Genomic DNA, 26,231 nt, shown 5'->3' on the forward strand with positions numbered 1-26,231 from the left:
TGTGTGTATGTAGATTGTGTGTATGTAGTGTGTGTGTATGTAGAGTGTATGTAGAGTGTGTGTATGTAGTGTGTATGTATGTAGTGTGTGTGTATGTAGAGTGTATGTAGAGTGTGTGTATTTAGAGTGTGTGTATGTAGTGGGTGTGTGTATGTAGAGTGTGTGTATGTAGAGTGTGTGTATGTAGTGGGTGTGTGTATGTATGTAGAGTGTGTGTATGTAGATTGTGTGTATGTAGTGTGTGTGTATGTAGTGTGTGTGTATGTAGATTGTGTGTATGTAGTGTGTGTGTATGTAGAGTGTATGTAGAGTGTGTGTATGTAGTGTGTATGTATGTAGTGTGTGTGTATGTAGAGTGTATGTAGAGTGTGTGTATGTAGAGTGTGTGTATGTAGTGGGTGTGTGTATGTAGAGTGTGTGTATGTAGAGTGTGTGTATGTAGAGTGGTGTGTGTGTGTGTAGCAGGAGGCGTGCCTCCGTGTCGAGGTGGCGATCCCCTGGCAACCACAGACGCCGGAAAGCGACGAGAGGGGAGACAGAGAGAGGGGAGAGAGAGGTACAGTACTGAGTGTGTGTAGTGTAGTGTGTGTGTAGTGTGTGTGTAGTGTGTGTGTGTGTGTTGTGAGTGTGTGTGTATGTAGTGTATGTAGTGTGTGTAGTGTGTGTGTGTCTGTGGTGTGTGTGTGTAGTGTGTGTAGTGTGTGTGTGTAGTGTGTGGTGTGCGTGTAGAGTAGTGTGTGTGTATAGTGTGTGTGTGTAGTGTGTATAGTGTGTGTGTAGTGTGTGTGTGTAGTGTAGTGTGTGTGTAGTGTGTGTGTAGTGTAGTGTGTGTGTAGTGTGTGTGTAGTGTGTGTGTATAGTGTGTGTGTGTAGTGTGTGTGTGTAGTGTGTGTGTGTGTGTTGTCTGTAGTGTGTGTAGTGTGTGAAGTGTGTGTGTAGTGTGTGTAGTGTGTGAAGTGTGTGTGGTGTGTGTGTGTGTAGTGTGTGTGTGTGGTGTGTGTGTATGTAGTGTGTGTCGTGTGTATGTGTGGTGTGTGTGTAGTGTGTGTGTAGTGTGTGTGTGTAGTGTGTGTAGTGTGTGTGGTGTGCGTGTAGAGTAGTGTGTGTGTATAGTGTGTGTGTGTAGTGTGTATAGTGTGTGTGTAGTGTGTGTGTGTAGTGTAGTGTGTGTGTAGTGTGTGTGTAGTGTAGTGTGTGTGTAGTGTGTGTGTATAGTGTGTGTGTGTAGTGTGTGTGTGTAGTGTGTGTGTGTGTGTTGTCTGTAGTGTGTGTAGTGTGTGAAGTGTGTGTGTAGTGTGTGTAGTGTGTGAAGTGTGTGTGTAGTGTGTGTGTGTAGTGTGTGTGTAGTGTGTGTGTAGTGTGTGTGTAGTGTTTGCAGTGTGTGTGTAGTGTTTGTGTGTAGTATGGATAGTGTGTGTGTAGTGTGTGTGTAGTGTGTGTGTGTAGTGTGTGTAGTGTGTGTGGTGTGTAGTGTGTGTGTGTTGTATGGATAGGGTGTGTGTAGTGTGTGTAGTGTGTATAATGTGTGTAGAATAGTGTGTGTAGTGTGTGTGGTGTGTGTAGAATAGTGTGTGTAGTGTATGTAGTGTGTGTAGTGTGTGTGTAGTGTGTGTGTGTAGTGTGTGTGTGTAGTGTGTGTGTGTAGTGTGTGTAGTGTGTGTGTGTAGTGTGTGTGTGTAGTGTGTGTGTAGTGTGTGTGTGTGTAGTGTGTATGTAGTGTGTGTGTAGTGTGTGTGTAGTGTGTATAGTGTGTGTAGTGTGTGTGTAGTGTGTGTGTGTAGTGTGTGTGTGTAGTGTGTGTGTAGTGTGTGTAGTGTGTGTGTGTAGTGTGTGTGTGTGTAGTGTGTGTGTAGTGTGTGTGTGTAGTGTGTATGTAGTGTGTGTATAGTGTGTGTGTAGTGTGTATAGTGTGTGTAGTGTGTATAGTGTGTGTAGAGTAGTGTGTGTAGTGTGTGTGTAGTGTATGTAGTGTGTGTAGTGTGTGTGTAGTGTGTATAGTGTGTATAGTGTGTGTGTAGTGTGTGTGTAGTGTGTATAATGTGTGTAGAGTAGTGTGTATAGTGTGTGTAGTGTGTGTGTAGTGTGTGTGTATTGTGTGTGTAGTGTGTGTGTAGTGTGTATAGTGTGTGTAGTGTGTGTGTAGTGTGTGTGTATTGTGTGTGTAGTGTGTGTGTAGTGTGTATAGTGTGTGTAGTGTGTATAGTGTGTGTAGTGTCTGTGTAGTGTGTGTAGTGTGTATAGTGTGTGTAGTGTGTGTAGAGTAGTGTGTGTAGTGTGTGTGTAGTGTGTATAGTGTGTGTGTAGTGTGTGTGTAGTGTGTATAGTGTGTGTAGTGTGTATAGTGTGTGTAGTGTGTGTGTAGTGTGTGTAGTGTGTATAGTGTGTGTAGTGTGTGTGTAGTCTGTGTAGTGTGTGTAGTGTGTATAGTGTGTGTAGAGTAGTGTGTGTAGTGTGTGTGTAGTGTGTATAGTGTGTGTGTAGTGTGTGTGTAGTGTGTATAGTGTGTGTAGTGTGTATAGTGTGTGTAGTGTGTATAATGTGTGTAGAGTAGTGTGTGTAGTGTGTGTGTAGTGTGTATAGTGTGTGTAGTGTGTGTGTAGTGTGTATAGTGTGTGTAGTGTGTATAGTGTGTGTAGTGTGTATAGTGTGTGTAGTGTGTATAATGTGTGTAGAGTAGTGTGTGTAGTGTGTGTGTAGTGTGTATAGTGTGTGTGTAGTGTGTGTGTGTAGTGTGTGTGTAGTGTGTATAGTGTGTGTAGTGTGTATAGTGTGTGTAGTGTGTGTAGTGTGTGTGTAGTGTATGTAGTGTGTGTGTAGTGTAGTGTGTGTGTGTAGTGTATGTGTAGTGTGTGTAGTGTAGTGTGTGTAGTGTGTGTGTAGTGTGTGTAGTGTATAGTGTGTGTGTAGTGTGTGTGTAGTGTGTGTGTAGTGTGTGTAGTGTAGTGTAGTGTGTGTAGTGTGTGTGTGTAGTGTGTGTAGTGTAGTGTGTGTGTAGTGTGTGTGTAGTGTAGTGTGTGGTGTGTGTGTAGTGTGTGTAGTGTAGTGTGTGTGTAGTGTGTGTGTGTAGTGTGTGTGTAGTGTGTGTGTAGTGTGTGTAGTGTGTGTAGTGTGTATGCGTAGTGTATGTAGTGTGTGTGTAGTGTGTGTGTGTAGTGTGTATAGTGTGTGTAGTGTGTATAGTGTGTGTAGTGTGTGTGTTGTATGGATAGTGTGTGTGTAGTGTGTGCGTGTAGAGTAGTGTGTGTGTGTAGTGTGTGTGTAGTGTGTGTAATGTAGTGTATAGTGTAAGTGTAGTGTAGTGTGTAGTGTAGTGTGTGTAGTGTATGTAGTGTAGTGTGTGTAGTGTGTGTAGTGTGTAGTGTGTGTGTGTAGTGTGTGTGCGTAGTGTATGTAGTGTGTGTGTATAGTGTGTGTAGTGTGTGTAGTGTGTGTAGTGTGTGTAGTGTGTGTAGTGTGTGTAGTGTGTATAGTGTGTGTAGTGTGTGTGTAGTATGTATAGTGTGTGTGTAGTGTGTGTAGTGTGTGTAGTGTGTGTAGTGTGTATAGTGTGTGTAGTGTGTGTAGTGTGTATAGTGTGTGTAGTGTGTGTGTGTAGTGTGTATAGTGTGTGGGTGTGTGTAGTGTGTGTAGTGTGTGTAGTGTGTATAGTGTGTGTAGTGTGTATAGTGTGTGTAGTGTGTGTAGTGTGTGTAGTGTGTGTAGTGTGTGTAGTGTGTATAGTGTGTGTAGTGTGTATAGTGTGTGTAGTGTGTGTAGTGTGTGTAGTGTGTGTAGTGTGTGTGTGTAGTGTGTATAGTGTGTGGGTGTGTGTAGTGTGTGTAGTGTGTGTAGTGTGTATAGTGTGTGTAGTGTGTATAGTGTGTGTAGTGTGTGTAGTGTGTGTAGTGTGTGTAGTGTGTGTAGTGTGTATAGTGTGTGTAGTGTGTGTGTGTAGTGTGTATAGTGTGTGGGTGTGTGTAGTGTGTGTAGTGTGTGTAGTGTGTATAGTGTGTGTAGTGTGTATAGTGTGTGTAGTGTGTGTAGTGTGTGTAGTGTGTGTAGTGTGTGTAGTGTGTATAGTGTGTGTAGTGTGTGTAGTGTGTGTAGTGTGTGTAGTGTGTATAGTGTGTGTAGTGTGTAGTGTGTGTAGTGTGTATAGTGTGTGTAGTGTGTGTAGTGTGTGTAGTGTGTATAGTGTGTGTAGTGTGTGTAGTGTGTATAGTGTGTGTAGTGTGTAGTGTGTGTAGTGTGTATAGTGTGTGTAGTGTGTGTAGTGTGTGTAGTGTGTATAGTGTGTGTAGTGTGTGTGTGTAGTGTGTATAGTGTGTGGGTGTGTGTAGTGTGTGTAGTGTGTGTAGTGTGTATAGTGTGTGTAGTGTGTATAGTGTGTGTAGTGTGTGTAGTGTGTGTAGTGTGTGTAGTGTGTGTAGTGTGTATAGTGTGTGTAGTGTGTGTAGTGTGTGTAGTGTGTGTAGTGTGTATAGTGTGTGTAGTGTGTATAGTGTGTGTAGTGTGTATAGTGTGTGTAGTGTGTGTAGTGTGTGTAGTGTGTGTAGTGTGTGTAGTGTGTGTAGTGTGTGTAGTGTGTGTAGTGTGTATAGTGTGTGTAGTGTGTGTGTAGTATGTATAGTGTGTGTGTAGTGTGTGTGTGTTGTATGTATAGTGTGTGTGTAGTATGTATCGTGTGCAGTGTGTGCAGTGTGTGTGTCGTATGGCTAGTGTGTGGGTGTGTGTAGTGTGTATAGTGTGTGTGTAGTGTGTGTAGTGTGTGGGTGTGTGTAGTGTGTATAGTGTGTGTGTAGTGTGTATAGTGTGTGGGTGTGTGTAGTGTGTATAGTGTGTGTGTAGTGTGTGTAGTGTGTGGGTGTGTGTAGTGTGTATAGTGTGTGTGTAGTGTGCATAGTGTGTGTGTAGTGTGTGTAGTGTGTGGGTGTGTGTAGTGTGTATAGTGTGTGTGTAGTGTGTATAGTGTGTGTAGTGTGTGTGTAGTGTGTGTAGTGTGTGTATAGTGTGTGTAGTGTGTGTATAGTATGTATAGTGTGTGTGTAGTATGGATAGTGTGTGGGTGTGTGTAGTGTGTATAGTGTGTGTATAGTGTGTGTAGTGTGTGTGTAGTGTGTGTAGTGTGTGTGTAGTATGGATAGTGTGTGGGTGTGTGTAGTGTGTGTGTAGTATGGATAGTGTGTGGGTGTGTGTAGTGTGTGTATAGTGTGTGTAGTGTGTGTGTAGTGTGTATAGTGTGTACTTTCTAAATAGCGTGTAAGTGTGTATGTTAAACGTCTTCATCAATGTACGTAGTCAGCCGTGCTAATCGTGCCCATCGGAGGTGCGGGGGAAGGACTACAAATTAAACACAGCAGCAGCAGCAGCAGTTCTGGAGAAATGAGTTTGTTAATCTCGATGATGTTGATGTAAAAGTGTAGCACAGCTCCCAAGGGCTTCCCAATATCGGTTAGGGAAGAACGTTCCAGACGGCCCCAGAAGCAGCGTCTCAAAGCGACGCGCGATGATGATGATGCGGCAGAGGTCGCAAACGGGTTTTGATTCAATTTTTCGATTTAAAGCTTTCGTGACTGCAGGGATTCATCTTCTTGGTTCTTTCGGTAAAGTCACGTAGAAGGGAAGTAATGAAATAATAAAAATAAAACATAATAAAATAATTCTCAGAATTGTTTTATAATAAAATAATAAAAATAAAACATAATAAAATAATTCTCAGAATTATTTTATTTTGTTTTATTTTTATTATTTTATTACTTCCCTTCTACGTGACTTTACCGAAAGAACCAAGAATGTGTTTTGATTCCTTACCCGTACCCGTACCCGGCCGGGTACGGGTAGGGTACGGGTATCGGGTACCCGATTGCGACCTCTGGGGTGAAGCCATGTTGCAGGCGCGGGTGGGTTGATTCTAGGAACTTGAATTGTGAGAAGAGACAAGACGTTGGGAAATGAGTGACACACGGTGACTCACCCAGTGACTCACAGCCTACCCGTACCCGGCCGCACCAGGGTCGCAAACGGGTACCCGTACCCGGCCGGGTACGGGTAGCCGGGTATCGGGTAGGGTACGGGTATCGGGTACCCGATTGCGGCCTCTGTGATGCGGTGACCGTCCGTCTCTGTCCGATGGCCGGCCAGAAGTCGTGACCGCGTTTTAGCATCAGTGAGGCATTGCCGTTCAATCGCGTCAAATCACTTTGCGTGTTACGAGTGCGACCTCGTGTGACGCTGGATTAACGTTCGGCCAAACGGAAGCCAAATCAGCCGGGCGAGCGCTGGTTGGACATGTAAATCTCTCTTGCCAGACGTCCTGTAGAGTTAGCGAGTTGTTGCATTCATGGAGACTTTGTCGATGCGCTACTACGGTGCCAAGGGTGAGAGTTAGACAACCACCAAGGAAGACGTGAACTACTCCCTGCCAACCCTCTGCAACAACTGCCTGAGCAAACGTACTCTTTGTGGTTCCATTGGAACCTCATTTGCCAGTAAAAAAAATATGATAATAGTTTTTTTACCTTTTTATCTGGCAACAAAACTGACGCATTTTTTTTACAAGGAGTCATGTTTGCATTGACCACAATACCTGCAGTCATAATGCAAACAAAAACATAACTCTGATAACGTATGCACTGTCCTTGAAGTTGATTGGTCCACACCCGAGACAGCTTTCCTTAGAGCCTAGTCTCACATGGTGTTGGACCAGATGACGCCAAAAGGCGCACAACTCAAAGACAATGCACCATCAGAGTATGAGAGCTCGGGGTTAAGCATTTACACCATTGGAACCTCATTTGGCAGTAAAAAAAATTATAATTGTTTTTTTACCCTTTTATCTGGCAACAAAACTGACACCTTTTTACAAGGAGTCATGTTTGCATAGACCGCAATACCTGCAGTCATAATGCAAACAAAAACATAACTCTGATAATGTATGCACTGTCCTTGAAGTTGATTGGTCCACACCCGAGACAGCTTTCCTTAGAGCCTAGTCTCACATGTTTTTGTTTGCATTATGACTGCAGGTATTGTGGTCTATGCAAACATGACTTCTTGTAAAAAAAAAGGTGTCAGTTTTGTTGCCAGATAGAAGGGTAAAAAACCAATTATCTTTGTGGTTCGTTCGGTAACGTCACGTAGGTGAAAAAAAAATTGAAATAAAAAATAAACGTAATTAAATTAATTCACGACGTTTCGATTGCAACACAGGCAATCATCATCAGGTGTTCATAATCACAGCAATAAATCTTTTTCATAAAGTGGGAGAAATGCCGGGGCTAAGTATTTATATTTTTAATTTTTATTTTATAACTACATGACTTCATCTTCTTGGTTCTTTCGGTAAAGTCACGTAGAAGGGAAATAATAAAATAATAAAATAAAACATTATAAAATAATTCTCACGACGTTTCGGCCACAACGCAAGCAGCCGTCCTCAGGTGAAGAACAGGTCTGTCGGAAAGACAGCGTCTGAATTGTATTTTATTATGTTTTATTTTTATTATTTTATTATTTCACTTCTACGTGACTTTGTATTTTATTATGTTTTATTTTCATTATTTTATTATTTCACTTCTACGTGACTTTGTATTTTATTATGTTTTATTTTTATTATTTTATTATTTCACTTCTACGTGACTTTGTATTTTATTATGTTTTATTTTCATTATTTTATTATTTCACTTCTACGTGACTTTGTATTTTATTATGTTTTATTTTCATTATTTTATTATTTCACTTCTACGTGACTTTGTATTTTATTATGTTTTATTTTCATTATTTTATTATTTCACTTCTACGTGACTTTGTATTTTATTATGTTTTATTTTTATTATTTTATTATTTCACTTCTACGTGACTTTGTATTTTATTATGTTTTATTTTTATTATTTTATTATTTCCCTTCTACGTGACTTTGTATTTTATTATGTTTTATTTTTATTATTTTATTATTTCCCTTCTACGTGACTTTACCGAAAGAACCAAGAAGATGAATCCCTGCTGCAGTCACGAAAGCTTTAAATCGAAAAATAATAATGCAAGTCATCTTCTTGGTTCTTTCGGTAAAAGTCACGTAGAAGGAAAATAATAAAAATAAAACATAATAAAATACAATTCTCACGACGTTTCGGCCACAACGCAAGCAGCCGTCCTCAGGTGAAGAACAGGTCTGTCGGAAAGACAGCGTCTGAATGTTTTATTTTTATTATTTTATTACTTCCCTTCTACGTGACGACTTTACCGAAAGAACCAAGAAGTTGAATCCCTGCTGCAGTCACTAAAACTTCAAATCGAGAATTCCTGATGAAAATCTGTCGCGTCTTCTGGCCTAACAAGATTTCAAAGCGGGACCCGTACGTCGAGACCCATTCAAGATGCGTGACGCGGGGGGACATGATACCCCAGTGCCCAGAGGTGGGACAAAGTCATTGTTATGCAAGTCCAAGTCGAGTCGCAAGTCATCAAATTCATGACTCGAGTCTGACTCGAGTCCAAGTCACATGACTCGAGTCCACATCTCATAGGTGGGACAAAGTCATTGTTATGCAAGTCCAAGTCGAGCCGCAAGTCATCAAATTCATGACTCGAGTCTGACTCGAGTCCAAGTCACATGACTCGAGTCCACATCTCATAGGTGGGACAAAGTCATTGTTATGCAAGTCCAAGTCGAGCCGCAAGTCATCAAATTCATGACTCGAGTCTGACTCGAGTCCAAGTCACATGACTCGAGTCCACATCAGTCATAGGTGGGACAAAGTCATTGTTATGCAAGTCCAAGTCGAGTCGCAAGTCATCAAATTCATGACTCGAGTCTGACTCGAGTCCAAGTCACATGACTCGAGTCCACATCTCATAGGTGGGACAAAGTCATTGTTATGCAAGTCCAAGTCGAGTCGCAAGTCATCAAATTCATGACTCGAGTCTGACTCGAGTCCAAGTCACATGACTCGAGTCCACATCTCATAGGTGGGACAAAGTCATTGTTATGCAAGTCCAAGTCGAGTCGCAAGTCATCAAATTCATGACTCGAGTCTGACTCGAGTCCAAGTCACATGACTCGAGTCCACATCTCAGAGGTGGGACAAAGTCATTGTTATGCAAGTCCAAGTCGAGTCGCAAGTCATCAAATTCATGACTCGAGTCTGACTCGAGTCCAAGTCACATGACTCGAGTCCACATCTCATAGGTGGGACAAAGTCATTGTTATGCAAGTCCAAGTCGAGTCGCAAGTCATCAAATTCATGACTCGAGTCTGACTCGAGTCCAAGTCACATGACTCAAGTCCACATCTCATAGGTGGGACAAAGTCATTGTTATGCAAGTCCAAGTCGAGTCGCAAGTCATCAAATTCATGACTCGAGTCTGACTCGAGTCCAAGTCACATGACTCGAGTCCACATCTCATAGGTGGGACAAAGTCATTGTTATGCAAGTCCAAGTCGAGTCGCAAGTCATCAAATTCATGACTCGAGTCTGACTCGAGTCCAAGTCACATGACTCGAGTCCACATCTCATAGGTGGGACAAAGTCATTGTTATGCAAGTCCAAGTCGAGTCGCAAGTCATCAAATTCATGACTCGAGTCTGACTCGAGTCCAAGTCACATGACTCGAGTCCAAGTCACATGACTCGAGTCCACACCTCTGCCAGTGCCCATAACCCCATGGACGCCCAACCTTGACCGTAGCCCGCCCGATGGGAAACCCGTCTCACGGCCGACGGTCGTCGAAGGCGCCCGAGAGACGGCAGTAAAAATAAAATTAAAATTAATTAAAAGTAAAAAAAAATTAAATTAATAAAAGTAAAATAAAAATAAAATAAAAATATTTTATTTTTTATTTTACTTTCATTCATTTTAATTTAATTACTCTTAGGTTTTTTTTCGGTAAAGTCACGTAGATAAAAAAATGTAAAATTAAAATTAATGAAATAAAACTAAAATTATTTTTTTTGAATTAAAATTAATGAAAGTAAAATAAAAGCATTTTATTTTAATTTTATTAAATTATTTTATTTTTATTTTACTTTCATTCATTTTAATTTAATTACTCTTAGGTTTTTTCGGTAAAGTCACGTAGGTATTTTTTAAAAATGAAAATGAATAAAAGTAAAAGTAAAATTAAAATAAAATTATTTTAATTAAAGTTAATAAAAGTAAAATAAAATTATTTCATTTTTATTTTACTTTTATAAATTTAATTTATTACCTACGTGACTTTACCGAAAACAACCTAAGAGTTATGAATCCTTGCAGTCACGAAAGCTTCAAATCTAGAGAGACGGGAGGCCAGACGAGGCTGTTGGCCAAGCCGGTGCCAATCGGTGATCTTGTAAGAGGGTCATCGGTGGTGACCTTTGATAGTCGGAGCCGTCTCCGTTGATGTGCAACTTCCGGTAACGCCGACTGCAACGGGGTGCCCTGTGACCTTTCCAAATCAGTGCTCAGGTTTGAGATCGGGCGATAGTTTGCGGGGTCACTATGGCGTGTGTGTAGTGTGCATAGTGTGTGTGTAGTGTGCATAGCGTGTGTGTGTATGGTATGTAAAGCACAGCAAGTTGGCACAGTAGGGGGCACAGGTGGTGCATCAGCCAGTCATCTCGGTCGTCTCGGTCAGTCGACCCGTGGCACCTGCTGGGTCTGCCCCGTGACCTCCTGCCAGCGGGCGTTCGACACTTCACGTGGCCTCAACGTGCACATGGCCTGGCACAAGCCTCGTGGTGACGTCACCGCCACTTAGTGGCGAATGGCGGTTGTTGTTGTTGTATAGTGTGTGTGTAGTGTGTATAGTTTGTGTAGTATGCAGTGCGTGTGTGTGTCCAGTGTGTCCAATGTGTACAGTGTGTGCGGCGTGTACAGTGTTGTGTGGTGCGTACAGTGTGTACAGTGTGTGTGCAATCTCCAAGATCTCTAACCAGTGAGGTGGTGGTGGTGGTGGTGTTGTTGTTGTTGTGTTACCCGATGCGACCCTTCCAGGAGACGTTTTTCGCCGCGAATGGCTGGCAAGGAGACCCCCACCCAGGGCAACGCGGCTCCGGCACGGGCATCAGGACGCGGGGGCAAGACGGCGGCGGAGGTGGTGGTGGTGGAGGATGACCACGATGACAGCGGCGATGGCGGCGGCGGCGGCGAGAGCGACTACGGCGAGGATGAGTTCAGCAGCGACTCCTTCTCCAACGACGCCTCCGACGACGACGACGACGACGCCGTGAGGCCGGGACGCCGGCCGCTTTCACGTCCACCCTCGGTGGTGACGGCGGTGCGGGAAGAAGAGGCGGCGGTGGTAGAGGACGCAGACGCAGACGCAGCGGACGGTCGGCTCGGCCGGACGGGCACCTCGGCCGCCGGGAGAGGAAGAGGACGGCGACGAGGAGGAGGAGGCGATGGTGGAGGTGGTGGAGGTGGAGGAGGTGGAGGAGGTGGAGATGGAGAAGGTGGAGGAGGTGGAGGAGGAGGTGGAGGAGGTGGAGGAGGTGGAGGAGGAGTTGGAGATGGAGGAGGTGGAAAAATTGGAGGAGGTGGAGGAGCTACCCGGCTAGAAGATGGCGGAGGAAGAGGTGGTCGAGGTGGAGGAGTTCGAGATGGAGGAGAAGATGGAGGAGGAATAGGGGGAGGTGGTGCTGGAGGAGGTAGTGCTGGAGGAGAAGGAGGTGGAGGAGGTGTAGGAGGTGGTGATGGAGTAGAAGATCGAGATGGAGGTGGAGGTGGAGGAGGAGGAGGTGGAGGAGATGAAGAAGGAGGTGGAGGAGGGGATGGAGGAGGTGGAGGTGGTGATGGAGTAGAAGATCGAGATGGAGGTGGAGGAGGAGGAGGTGGAGGAGATGAAGAAGGAGGTGGAGGAGGGGATGGAGTAGAAGATGGAGGAGGTGGAGGTGGAAGAGTAGGCAGTGGAGGAGGAGGAGGTGTCAGTGGCCACGACGACGACGACGACGACGACGAGGACGAGGAGGAGGAGGAGACCGACGTAGTGGCCGCCCGGCCTCGTCCTCCGGGAGAGGTGGACGAGGCCATCGTGGTGGAGCGCGACGGCAAATTCGAGCTCCTGAGCAGCTCCACTTCGGCCCACGGCCACAGGGGCAGCAGCAGGGGCAGCAGCAGGGGCAGCAACAGGGGCAGCAGCAGGGGCAGCAGCAGGGGCAGCAGCAGCAGCAATGGGGAAGACGGCCACGCACAGCATGGACCACAGCAGCAGCAGGAGGTGGAGGATGTGGAGAAGGTGGAGAAGGTGGAGAAGGTGGAGAAGGTGGAGGAGGTGGTGGAGGAGGTGGTCCGGGCAGTTGTTGGGTCACCGTCAAGGTCACCGAGGGTGGACGTCGGGGTTCAGACCCCGGTGAGGGTTGGTGGTGGCGGTGGCGGTGGCGGTGGTGGCGGCGGCGGTGGTGGTGGTGGTGGTGGTGGTGGCGGTGGTGGTGGTGGGGTCAGGGGTCGGGTGGGGGAGGGGAGGGGAGGGGGGAGGAGGAAGGTGCAGGAGGAGGAGGAGGAACGGCGGCTGAGAGAGGAGGTGCAGCAGCAGCACTGTCGCGATCATCATCATCGTCATCAGCAGCGTTGTGATCATCATCAGCAGCGTTGTGATCATCATCATCGTGATCATCATCATCGTGATTATCATCATCATCAGTGTCGTGATCATCATCATCATCATCAGTGTCGTGATCATCATCAGCGTCGTCATCATCATCATCAGTGTCGTGATCATCATCATCATCAGTGTCGTGATCATCATCATCATCATCAGTGTCGTGATCATCATCATCATCATCAGTGTCGTGATCATCATCATCATCAGTGTCGTGATCATCATCATCATCAGCGTCGTCATCATCATCATCAGTGTCGTGATCATCATCATCATCATCGTCGTGATCATCATCATCAGCGTCCTGATCACCATCAGCAACAGCGTCGTGATCATCATCAGCATCACCATCATCTTGATCATCAATAGCTGCATCATCAACATCCACCATCATCATCATCATCTCCAGCGCAATCATCATCATCATCACCACCACAAACCCCACCTCAATCAACTCAATCATCACCACCACCATCTCGATGATCATCATTATCTCAATCACCACCGTCACCACCACCACCACCCCAATGATGTTTGTCGTTGTGATGGTTGTGGTGGTTGCGGTGGTCGTTTCTGCAATGGTTGTGGTGGTTGCTGCGGTGGTGGCGGTGGTGGTGGTGGTGCAGGAGAGGGGACGCGACTGTGAGGCAGCCTTCCACAAGTGGCTGCAGCGCAAACAGCAGCAGCAGCAGCAGCAACAGCAGCAGCAGCAGCAGTCCGAGAAGGAGCTCACGGTGACATCAGCAACACCACCACCACCACCACAACCAACACCACCACCACAACCAACACCACCACCACAACCACCACCACAGCAACAACAACCACAGCAACAACATCACCATCACAACGACCAACCACCACCACCACCACCACCACAACCACCACCACAGCAACAACAGCCACAGCAACAACTTCACCATCACAACGACCAACCACCACCACCACAACCACCACCACAGCAACAACAGCCACAGCAAGAACTTCACCATCACAACGACCAACCACCACCACCACAACCACCACCACAGCAACAACAGCCACAGCAACAACTTCACCATCACAACGACCAACCACCACCACCACAACCACCACCACAGCAACAACAGCCACAGCAACAACTTCACCATCACAACGACCAACCACCACCACCACAACCACCACCACAGCAACAACAGCCACAGCAACAACTTCACCATCACAACGACCAACCACCACCACCACAACCACCACCACAGCAACAACAGCCACAGCAACAACTTCACCATCACAACGACCAACCACCACCACCACAACCACCACCACAGCAACAACAGCCACAGCAACAACTTCACCATCACAACGACCAACCACCACCACCACAACCACCACCACAGCAACAACAGCCACAGCAACAACTTCACCATCACAACGACCAACCACCACCACCACAACCACCACCACAGCAACAACAGCCACAGCAACAACTTCACCATCACAACGACCAACCACCACCACCACAACCACCACCACAGCAACAACAGCCACAGCAACAACTTCACCATCACAACGACCAACCACCACCACCACAACCACCACCACAGCAACAACAGCCACAGCAACAACTTCACCATCACAACGACCAACCACCACCACCACAACCACCACCACAGCAACAACAACCACAGCAACAACTTCACCATCACAACGACCAACCACCACCACAGCAACAACCACCGAAACACCACAACCACCACCACCACCAAAACCACCACCATAGCAACAACCGCCAACACAACTACTCGCTGCTGGCAGGAGGAGGTCACGGGACAGACCCAGCAGGTGCCGTGGGTTGACTGCTGTGCCAGGCTAGGTGCATGAGGAGGTGGTCACGGGACAGACCCAGCAGGTGCCATGGGTTGACTGCTGTGCCAGGCTAGGTGCATGAGGAGGAGGTCACGGGACAGACCCAGCAGGTGCCGTGGGTTGACTGCTGTGCCAGGCTAGGTGCAGGAGGAGGTCACGGGACAGACCCAGGTGCCATGGGTTGACTGCTGTGCCAGGCTAGGTGCAGGAGGAGGAGGTCACGGGACAGACCCAGCAGGTGCCATGGGTTGACTGCTGTGCCAGGCTAGGTGCAGGAGGAGGAGGTCGCGGGACAGACCCAGGTGCTATGGGTTGACTGCTGTGCCAGGCTAGGTGCAGGAGGAGGAGGTCACGGGACAGACCCAGGTGCTATGGGTTGACTAACTGAGATGACTGGCAGATGCACCACCTGTGCCAACAACCACAGCAACAACCAAAGATCCCCCGTGTAGCCTCTAACAGACTGTAGGGGCAAGTGCTGTTAGCGAGCACCTGTGAAGGCTACCGGCACTGTGGCACACGAGGGGGTGGGTGGCCAGCGCCACGCCCGGCCGCCTTTGTCTCCCCCAGTGGCGATGTTGACTACACACACCGCACCAGGTACTCATTTGAGGCTGAGTCGACCTAGGGGAGGCCCAGGACCGGTTCAGCAAAATCGTCACCGGTGGTGTTGGTGGCCGTGAGCGGGAATCGAACTCGGGTCGCCGGGTTCGTGAGCGCAGCGTCGCGCTAACCGCTGCACATGAGAACCTGGCGCTGTGTGTGTGGCGTAAACATCGCCACTGGGGAGACAAAGGCGGCCGGGCGTGGCGCTGGCCACCCACCCCCTCGTGTGCCGCAGTGCTCGCTAACAGCGCTTGCCCCTACAGCCCGTTAGAGGCTACACGGGGGGTGAATGTTGTTGTTGTTGTTGTCGTTGTTGACGCCGTGGTGATGGTGGTGGTGGTGGTGGTGCCGCAGTCTTGCCGGCGGCCGCCACCGCAGGGCCCATCGGTGTCGGCGTGGCTCCGTCAGAAGAGCGCCCAGCGGCGGCGCCAGCGGGAGGAGGAGTGGCACGGTGGCGGTGGCTGTGGCGGTGGTGGTGGTGGTGGCGCTCTGAGTCACCAGTGGGGGCACGGCGGCGAGCGGTCACCGACACGCGACCCTGAGCGCGCGTTCCGCACGTACGCACACACACCGCACACACCAGCCAGGAATCCAGCCAGGAATCCAGCCAGGAAGGCAGCCAGGAATCCAGAGAGGAATCCAGCCAGGAATCCAGAGAGGAATCCAGCCAGGAAGGCAGCCAGGAATCCAGCCAGGAATCCAGCCAGGAATCCAGCCAGGAATCCAGAGAGGAATCCAGCCAGGAATCCAGCCAGGAATCCAGCCAGGAAGGCAGCCAGGAATCCAGAGAGGAATCCAGCCAGGAATCCAGAGAGGAATCCAGCCAGGAATCCAGCCAGGAATCCAGCCAGGAAGGCAGCCAGGAATCCAGAGAGGAATCCAGCCAGGAATCCAGAGAGGAATCCAGCCACGAATCCAGCCAGGAATCCAGAGAGGAATCCAGCCAGGAATCCAGCCAGGAATCCAGCCAGGAATCCAGAGAGGAATCCAGCCAGGAATCCAGAGAGGAATCCAGCCAGGAATCCAGAGAGGAATCCAGCCAGGAATCCAGCCAGGAATCCAGAGAGGAATCCAGCCAGGAATCCAGCCAGGAATCCAGAGAGGAATCCAGCCAGGAATCCAGCCAGGAATCCAGCCAGGAATCCAGAGAGGAATTCAGCCAGGAATCCAGCCAGGAATCCAGAGAGGAATCCAGCCAGGAATCCAGCCAGGAATCCAGCCAGGAATCCAGAGAGGAATCCAGCCAGGAATCCAGCCAGGAATCCAGAGAGGAATCCAGCCAGGAATCCAGCCAGGAAGGCAGTCAGGAATCCAGCCAGGAATCCAGCCAGGAATCCAGCCAGGAAACCAGCCAGGAATCCAGAGAGGAATCCAGCCAGGAATCCAGCCAGGAAACCAGTCAGGAATCCAGCCAGGAAACCAGTCAGGAATCCAGTCAGGAATCCAGTCAGGAATCCAGTCAGGAATCCAGCCAAGAAACCAGCCAGGAATCCAGAAAGGAATCCAGCCAGGAATCCAGACAGGAAACCAGCCAGGAATCCAGCCAGAAATCCAGCCAGGAAACCAGCCAGGAATCCAGCCAGGAATCCATCCAGGAATCCAGAGAGGAATCCAGCCAGGAATCCAGCCAGGAATTCAGCCAGGAATCCAGAAAGGAATCCAGCCAGGAATCCAGCCAGGAAACCAGCCAGGAATCCAGCCAGGAATCCAGCCAGGAATCCAGCCAGGAAACCAGCCAGGAATCCAGAGAGGAATCCAGCCAGGAATCCAGCCAGGAAACCAGTCAGGAATCCAGCCAGGAAACCAGTCAGGAATCCAGTCAGGAATCCAGTCAGGAATCCAGTCAGGAATCCAGCCAAGAAACCAGCCAGGAATCCAGAAAGGAATCCAGCCAGGAATCCAGACAGGAAACCAGCCAGGAATCCAGCCAGAAATCCAGCCAGGAAACCAGCCAGGAATCCAGCCAGGAATCCATCCAGGAATCCAGAGAGGAATCCAGCCAGGAATCCAGCCAGGAATTCAGCCAGGAATCCAGAGAGGAATCCAGCCAGGAATCCAGCCAGGAAACCAGCCAGGAATCCAGAGAGGAATCCAGCCAGGAATCCAGTCAGGAAACCAGCCAGGAATCCAGCCAGGAAACCAGCCAGGAATCCAGCCAGGAATCCATCCATGAATCCAGAGAGGAATCCAGCCAGGAAACCAGCCAGGAATCCAGCCAGGAATCCAGCCAGGAAACCAGCCAGGAATCCAGCCAGGAATCCATCCAGGAATCCAGAGAGGAATCCAGCCAGGAATCCAGCCAGGAATCCAACCAGGAATCTAGCCAGGAATCCATCCAGGAATCCAGCCAGGAATCCAGCCAGGAAACCAGCCAGGAATCCAGCCAGGAATCCAGCCAGGAAACCAGCCAGGAATCCAGCCAGGAATCCATCCAGGAATCCAGAGAGGAATCCAGCCAGGAATCCAGCCAGGAATCCAGCCAGGAATCCAGCCAGGAATCCAGCCAGGAATCCAGCCAGGAAACCAGCCAGGAATCCAGAGAGGAATCCAGCCAGGAATCCAGCCAGGAAACCAGCCAGGAATCCAGCCAGGAATCCATCCAAGAATCCAGCCAGGAATCCAGCCAGGCAACCAGCCAGGAATCCAGCCAGGAATTCATCCAGGAATCCAGAGAGGAATCCAGCCAGGAATCCAGCCAGGAATCCAGCCAGGAATCCAGCCAGGAATCCAGTCAGGAATCCAGTCAGGATTCCAGTCAGGAATCCAGCCAGGAATCCAGCCAGGAATCCAGTCAGGAATCCAGCCAGGAATCAAGCCAGGAATCCAGCCAGGAATCCAGTCAGGAATCCAGTCAGGAATCCAGCCAGGAATCCAGTCAGGAATCCAGCCAGAAATCCAGTCAGGAATCCTGTCAGGAATCCAGCCAGGAATCCAGTCAGGAATCCAGCCAGGAATCCAGCCAGGAATCCAGTCAGGAATCCCGTCAGGAATCCAGCCAGGAATCCAGTCAGGAATCCAGTCAGGAATCCAGCCAGGAATCCAGTCAGGAATCTAGTCAGGAATCCAGTCAGGAATCCAGCCAGGAATCCAGTCAGGAATCCAGCCAGGAATCCAGCCAGGAATCCAGTCAGGAATCCAGCCTGGAATCAAGCCAGGAATCCAGCCAGGAATCCAGTCAGGAATCCAGCCAGGAATCCAGTCAGGAATCCAGTCAGGAATCCAGCCAGGAATCCAGTCAGGAATCCAGCCAGGAATCCAGCCAGGAATCCAGTCAGGAATCCAGTCAGGAATCCAGCCAGGAAACCAGCCAGCCAGCCAGGAATCCAGCCAGGAATCCAGTCAGGAATCCAGCCAGAAAGCCAGCCAGGAATTCATCCAGGAATCCAGTCAGGAATCCAGCCAGGAAACCAGCCAGCACAACCCTTTCTCTCATGGAATGACTTTTCTCGAGTAAATAGGTTGGCAAGTGACATTCAGACCGCATTCCATTCTCTTCCTCTCCCCCCTCCGCTTTTCCGAACTTAGATGGACTCGTCCATCTGAACAACTGCAAAAATCGCTGTCCATGGTTCTGATGTTAAGAAAAAAACGCCACTTTTTTCAAATGTTCTTGCTGTGTTTCGATTTAAAGCTTTCGTGACTGCAGGGATTCATCTTCTTGGTTCTTTCGGTAAAGTCACGTAGAAGGGAAGTAATAAAATAATAAAAAATAAAACATAATAAAATAATTCAGAATAAAATAATGAAAATAAAACATAATAAAATAATTCTGAGAATTAATAATTCTGAGAATTATTTTATTATGTTTTATTTTTATTATTTTATTCTGAGAATTATTTTATTATGTTTAATTTTTATTATTTTATCATTTCCATTCTACGTGACTTTACTGAAACAATCAAGAAAATTTCTTGTTGTGTTTTTCACACCTGATGATGATTGCTTGTGTTGCAATCGAAACGTCGTGAGAATTTTATTGTTTTATATTTTTATTATTTTATTGCTTCCCCTCTACGTGACTTTACCGAACGAACCAAGAATATAGGTTAGCAGGTGCTCGAGTGAGTGAGTGAGTGCACGATTAGTGAGCGAGCGAGCGAGTGAGTGAGTGCACGATTAGTGAGTGAGCGAGCGAGTGAGTGAGTGAGTGCACGATTAGTGAGCGAGCGAGCGAGCGAGTGAGTGAGTGAGTGCACGATTAGTGAGCGAGCGAGCGAGTGAGTGAGTGAGTGAGTGCACGATTAGTGAGCGAGCGAGCGAGCGAGTGAGTGAGTGAGTGCACGATTAGTGAGCGAGCGAGCGAGTGAGTGAGTGAGTGAGTGCACGATTAGTGAGCGAGCGAGCGAGTGAGTGAGTGAGTGAGTGCACGATTAGTGAGCGAGCGAGCGAGCGAGTGAGTGAGTGAGTGCACGATTAGTGAGCGAGCGAGCGAGCGAGTGAGTGAGTGAGTGCACGATTAGTGAGCGAGCGAGCGAGTGAGTGAGTGAGTGAGTGCACGATTAGTGAGCGAGCGAGCGAGCGAGTGAGTGAGTGAGTGCACGATTAGTGAGCGAGCGAGCGAGTGAGTGAGTGAGTGAGTGCACGATTAGTGAGCGAGCGAGCGAGCGAGTGAGTGAGTGAGTGCACGATTAGTGAGCGAGCGAGCGAGTGAGTGAGTGAGTGAGTGCACGATTAGTGAGCGAGCGAGCGAGCGAGTGAGTGAGTGCACGATTAGTGAGCGAGCGAGCGAGTGAGTGAGTGAGTGAGTGCACGATTAGTGAGCGAGCGAGCGAGCGAGTGAGTGAGTGAGTGCACGATTAGTGAGCGAGCGAGCGAGTGAGTGAGTGAGTGCACGATTAGTGAGCGAGCGAGCGAGTGAGTGAGTGAGTGCACGATTAGTGAGCGAGCGAGCGAGCGAGTGAGTGCACGATTAGTGAGCGAGCGAGCGAGTGAGTGAGTGCACGATTAGTGAGCGAGCGAGCGAGCGAGTGAGTGAGTGAGTGCACGATTAGTGAGCGAGCGAGCGAGTGAGTGAGTGAGTGCACGATTAGTGAGCGAGCGAGCGAGCGAGTGAGTGCACGATTAGTGAGCGAGCGAGCGAGCGAGTGAGTGAGTGAGTGCACGATTAGTGAGCGAGCGAGCGAGTGAGTGAGTGAGTGCACGATTAGTGAGCGAGCGAGCGAGCGAGTGAGTGCACGATTAGTGAGCGAGCGAGCGAGTGAGTGAGTGAGTGCACGATTAGTGAGCGAGCGAGCGAGCGAGTGAGTGAGTGAGTGCACGATTAGTGAGCGAGCGAGCGAGCGAGCGAGTGAGTGAGTGCACGATTAGTGAGCGAGCGAGCCAGCGAGTGAGTGAGTGAGTGCACGATTAGTGAGCGAGCGAGCCAGCGAGTGAGTGAGTGAGTGAGTGCACGATTAGTGAGCGAGCGAGCGAGTGAGTGAGTGAGTGCACGATTAGTGAGCGAGCGAGCGAGTGAGTGAGTGAGTGCACGATTAGTGAGCGAGCGAGCGAGTGAGTGAGTGAGTGCACGATTAGTGAGCGAGCGAGTGAGTGAGTGAGTGAGTGAGTGCACGATTAGTGAGCGAGCGAGTGAGTGAGTGAGTGAGTGCACGATTAGTGAGCGAGTGAGTGAGTGAGTGCACAATTAGTGAGCGAGCGAGCGAGTGAGTGAGTGAGTGAGTGCACAATTAGTGAGCGAGCGAGCGAGTGAGTGAGTGCACGATTAGTGAGCGAGCGAGCGAGTGAGTGGACGATTAGTAAGCGAGCGAGTGAGTGAGTGAGTGGACGATTAGTGAGCGAGCGAGCGAGTGAGTGAGTGAGTGAGTGCACGATTAGTGAGCGAGCGAGCGAGTGAGTGAGTGGACGATTAGTGACCGAGCGAGCGAGCGAGTGAGTGAGTGGACGATTAGTGACCGAGCGAGCGAGCGAGTGAGTGAGTGGACGATTAGTGAGCGAGCGAGCGAGTGAGTGAGTGAGTGAGTGCACGATTAGTGAGTGAGCGAGCGAGTGAGTGAGTGCACGATTAGTGAGTGAGCGAGCGAGTGAGTGAGTGGACGATTAGTGACCGAGCGAGCGAGCGAGTGAGTGAGTGGACGATTAGTGAGCGAGCGAGCGAGCGAGTGAGTGAGTGGACGATTAGTGAGCGAGCGAGCGAGTGAGTGAGTGGACGATTAGTGAGCGAGCGAGCGAGCGAGTGAGTGAGTGGACGATTAGTGACCGAGCGAGCGAGCGAGTGAGTGAGTGAGTGGACGATTAGTGACCGAGCGAGCGAGCGAGTGAGTGAGTGGACGATTAGTGACCGAGCGAGCGAGCGAGTGAGTGAGTGGACGATTAGTGAGTGAGCGAGTGAGTGAGTGAGTGAGCGAGTGAGTGAGTGCACGATTAGTGAGCGAGCGAGCGAGCGAGTGAGTGAGTGAGTGAGTGAGTGCACGATTAGTGAGCGAGCGAGCGAGCGAGCGAGTGAGTGAGTGAGTGAGTGCACGATTAGTGAGCGAGCGAGCGAGCGAGTGAGTGAGTGAGTGAGTGCACGATTAGTGAGCGAGCGAGCGAGTGAGTGAGTGCACGATTAGTGAGCGAGCGAGCGAGCGAGTGAGTGAGTGAGTGAGTGAGTGAGTGCACGATTAGTGAGCGAGCGAGTGAGTGAGTGAGTGAGCGAGTGAGTGAGTGCACGATTAGTGAGCGAGCGAGTGAGTGAGTGAGTGCACGATTAGTGAGCGAGCGAGTGAGTGAGTGAGTGCACGATTAGTGAGCGAGCGAGCGAGTGAGTGAGTGCACGATTAGTGAGCGAGCGAGCGAGCGAGTGAGTGAGTGCACGATTAATGAGTGAGCGAGCGAGCGAGCGAGTGAGTGAGTGAGTGAGTGCACGATTAGTGAGCGAGCGAGTGAGTGAGTGAGTGCACGATTAGTGAGCGAGCGAGCGAGTGAGTGAGTGAGTGAGTGCACGATTAGTGAGCGAGCGAGCGAGTGAGTGAGTGAGTGAGTGCACGATTAGTGAGCGAGCGAGCGAGTGAGTGAGTGCACGATTAGTGAGCGAGCGAGCGAGTGAGTGAGTGAGTGCACGATTAGTGAGCGAGCGAGTGAGCGAGTGAGTGAGTGCACGATTAGTGAGCGAGCGAGTGAGTGAGTGAGTGAGTGCACGATTAGTGAGCGAGCGAGCGAGTGAGTGAGTGAGTGCACGATTAGTGAGCGAGCGAGTGAGTGAGTGAGTGAGTGCACGATTAGTGAGCGAGCGAGCGAGTGAGTGAGTGAGTGCACGATTAGTGAGCGAGCGAGCGAGCGAGTGAGTGAGTGAGTGAGTGCACGATTAGTGAGCGAGTGAGTGAGTGAGTGAGTGAGTGCACGATTAGTGAGCGAGTGAGTGAGTGAGTGAGCGAGTGAGTGAGTGCACGATTAGTGAGCGAGCGAGCGAGCGAGTGAGTGAGTGCACGATTAGTGAGCGAGCGAGCGAGCGAGTGAGTGAGTGCACGATTAGTGAGCGAGCGAGCGAGTGAGTGAGTGAGTGCACGATTAGTGAGCGAGCGAGCGAGTGAGTGAGTGCACGATTAGTGAGCGAGCGAGCGAGTGAGTGAGTGAGTGAGTGGACGATTAGTGACCGAGCGAGCGAGTGAGTGAGTGAGTGGACGATTAGTGAGCGAGCGAGCGAGTGAGTGAGTGAGTGCACGATTAGTGAGCGAGCGAGCGAGTGAGTGAGTGAGTGGACGATTAGTGACCGAGCGAGCGAGTGAGTGAGTGAGTGCACGATTAGTGAGCGAGCGAGCGAGTGAGTGAGTGAGTGCACGATTAGTGAGCGAGCGAGCGAGTGAGTGAGTGAGTGCACGATTAGTGAGCGAGCGAGCGAGTGAGTGAGTGAGTGCACGATTAGTGAGCGAGCGAGCGAGTGAGTGAGTGAGTGCACGATTAGTGAGCGAGCGAGCGAGTGAGTGAGTGAGTGCACGATTAGTGAGCGAGCGAGCGAGTGAGTGAGTGAGTGCACGATTAGTGAGCGAGCGAGTGAGTGAGTGAGTGAGTGCACGATTAGTGAGCGAGCGAGCGAGTGAGTGAGTGAGTGGACGATTAGTGACCGAGCGAGCGAGCGAGCGAGCGAGTGAGTGAGTGCACGATTAGTGAGCGAGCGAGCGAGTGAGTGAGTGAGTGGACGATTAGTGAGCGAGCGAGCGAGTGAGTGAGTGAGTGAGTGAGTGCACAATTAGTGAGCGAGCGAGCGAGCGAGTGAGTGAGTGGACGATTAGTGAGCGAGCGAGCGAGCGAGCGAGTGAGTGGACGATTAGTGAGCGAGCGAGCGAGCGAGCGAGTGAGTGAGTGAGTGCACGATTAGTGAGCGAGCGAGTGAGTGAGTGAGTGAGTGGACGATTAGTGACCGAGCGAGCGAGCGAGTGAGTGAGTGGACGATTAGTGAGCGAGCGAGCGAGCGAGCGAGTGAGTGGACGATTAGTGAGCGAGCGAGCGAGTGAGTGAGTGCACGATTAGTGAGCGAGCGAGCGAGCGAGTGAGTGAGTGAGTGCACGATTAGTGAGCGAGCGAGCGAGTGAGTGAGTGAGTGCACGATTAGTGAGCGAGCGAGCGAGCGAGTGAGTGAGTGGACGATTAGTGAGCGAGCGAGTGAGTGAGTGGACGATTAGTGAGCGAGCGAGCGAGTGAGTGAGTGAGTGCACGATTAGTGAGCGAGCGAGTGAGTGAGTGAGTGAGTGCACGATTAGTGAGTGAGCGAGCGAGCGAGTGAGTGAGTGGACGATTAGTGAGCGAGCGAGCGAGCGAGTGAGTGGACGATTAGTGAGCGAGCGAGCGAGCGAGCGAGTGAGTGGGTGAGCGAGCGAGCGAGTGAGTGAGTGAGTGAGTGAGCGAGCGAGTGAGTGAGTGAGTGCACGATTAGCGAGCGAGCGAACACTTCGGTGAAGTGTGTCAGTGCGACGGAAGCCGTAACGAACTGCTGCCGGTGTTGTTGTTGTTGTTGTTTGTTGTTGTTCTTGTTGTTGTTCTTGTCGTTGTTGTTCTTGTTGTTGTTGTTCATCTTGTTGTTGTTGTTGTTCATCTTGTTGTTCGTGTTTGTTGTTGTTCTTGTTTGTTCTTGTTGTCGTTGTTCTTTTTGTTGTTCTTGTCGTTGTTGTTTGTTCTTGTTGTTCTTATTGTTGTTCTTGTCGTTGTTGTTTGTTCTTGTCGTTGTTGTTTGTTCTTGTTGTTCTTATTGTTGTTCTTGTCGTTGTTGTTGTTCTTGTTGTTGTTGTTGTTCTTATTGTTGTTGTTCTTGGTGTTCTTATTGTTATTCGTGTTTGTTGTTCTTGTTTTTTAATTATTATTGTTGTTCTTGTTTGTTGTTTTTGTTCTTCTTGTTGTTCTTGTTTGTTCTTGTTGTCGTTGTTCTCCATGTTGTTATTGTTTGTTTGTTCTTATTGTTCTTCATGTTGTCGTTGTTCTTATTGTTGTTCTTCTTGTTGTTGTTTGTTCTTGTTGTTCATATTGTTGTTCTTGTCGTTGTTGTTCTTCATGTTGTTGTTGTTGTTGTTCTTGGTGTTCTTATTGTTGTTCTTGTCGTTGTTGTTCTTCATGTTGTTGTTGTTGTTCTTGTTGTTCTTATTGTTGTTCTTGTCGTTGTTGTTCTTCATGTTGTTGTTGTTCTTGTTGTTCTTGTTGTTCTTATTGTTATTCGTGTTGTTGTTGTTCTTGTTGTTTTTGTTCTTCTTGTTTGTTCTTGTTGTCGTTGTTCTTATTGTTGTTCTTCATGTTGTTCTTATTGTTGTTCTTGTCGTTGTTGTTCTTCATGTTGTTGTTGTTCTTGGTGTTCTTATTGTTATTCGTGTTGTTGTTCTTGTTGCATTGTTCTTCTTGTTTGTTCTTGTTGTTCTGATTGTTGTTCTTGTCGTTGTTGTTCTTCATGTTGTTGTTGTTGTTGTTGTCCAGCTGGCTCCGTGGCAAGCGGCGAGAGCGCCGCGCGGAGCTCCGCGCCCAGGCGGAGCAGCTCCGCGCCGTCTCCGCGGAGGAGCGGAGGCGGCGGCGCCTCCGCTGCCGCTGCTGCTCCTCCAACTCCTGCAGCGGCGCATCGCACTACACCAGCGGACACGACACGCTGAGACACTGAGACACTGAGACACTGAGACACTGAGACACTGAGAGAGAGAGACACTGAGAGAGACACTGAGACACTGAGACACTGAGACACTGAGACACTGAGACACTGAGACACTGAGAGAGAGAGACACTGAGACACTGAGACACTGAGACACTGAGAGAGAGAGACACTGAGACACTGAGACACTGAGACACTGAGACACTGAGACACTGAGACACTGAGAGAGAGAGACACTGAGACACTGAGACACTGAGAGAGACACTGAGACACTGAGACACTGAGACACTGAGAGAGAGAGACACTGAGACACTGAGACACTGAGACACTGAGACACTGAGACACTGAGAGAGAGAGAGACACTGAGACACTGAGACAGAGAGACACTGAGACACTGAGACACTGAGACACTGAGAGAGAGAGACACTGAGAGAGAGAGACACTGAGACACTGAGACACTGAGACACTGAGAGAGAGAGACACTGAGACACTGAGACACTGAGAGAGAGAGACACTGAGACACTGAGACACTGAGACACTGAGAGAGAGAGACACTGAGACACTGAGACACTGAGAGAGACACTGAGACACTGAGACACTGAGACACTGAGAGAGAGAGACACTGAGAGAGAGAGACACTGAGACACTGAGACACTGAGACACTGAGAGAGAGAGACACTGAGACACTGAGACACTGAGAGAGAGAGACACTGAGACACTGAGACACTGAGACACTGAGAGAGAGAGACACTGAGAGAGACACTGAGACACTGAGACACTGAGACACTGAGAGAGAGAGACACTGAGACACTGAGACACTGAGAGAGAGAGACACTGAGACACTGAGACACTGAGACACTGAGAGAGAGAGACACTGAGACACTGAGACACTGAGAGAGACACTGAGACACTGAGACACTGAGACACTGAGAGAGAGAGACACTGAGAGAGAGAGACACTGAGACACTGAGACACTGAGACACTGAGAGAGAGAGACACTGAGACACTGAGACACTGAGAGAGAGAGACACTGAGACACTGAGACACTGAGACACTGAGAGAGAGAGACACTGAGAGAGACACTGAGACACTGAGACACTGAGAGAGAGAGACACTGAGAGAGACACTGAGACACTGAGACACTGAGACACTGAGACACTGAGAGAGAGAGAGACACTGAGACACT

At 49.3% G+C, this 26,231-nt stretch overlaps 1 protein-coding gene across 1 annotated transcript; it reads left to right on the forward strand.

The window, feature by feature from the left end:
- The first annotated feature begins 465 nt into the window (after positions 1 to 465).
- Positions 466 to 25,153, forward strand: LOC144952384 (uncharacterized). The gene is made up of 5 exons (XM_078882776.1): positions 466 to 556; positions 10,953 to 11,290; positions 11,972 to 12,036; positions 15,385 to 15,563; positions 24,880 to 25,153. The coding sequence occupies exons 2-5, from the start codon at positions 10,972 to 10,974 to the stop codon at positions 25,055 to 25,057; spliced, it is 741 nt and encodes a 246-aa protein (XP_078738902.1). The 5' UTR covers positions 466 to 556; positions 10,953 to 10,971; the 3' UTR covers positions 25,058 to 25,153.
- Positions 25,154 to 26,231: the final 1,078 nt, after the last annotated feature.

This window comes from Lampetra fluviatilis, chromosome 67 (genome assembly GCF_964198595.1).
Source record: "Lampetra fluviatilis chromosome 67, kcLamFluv1.1, whole genome shotgun sequence".
NCBI classification, from domain to species: Eukaryota; Metazoa; Chordata; class Hyperoartia; order Petromyzontiformes; family Petromyzontidae; genus Lampetra; species Lampetra fluviatilis.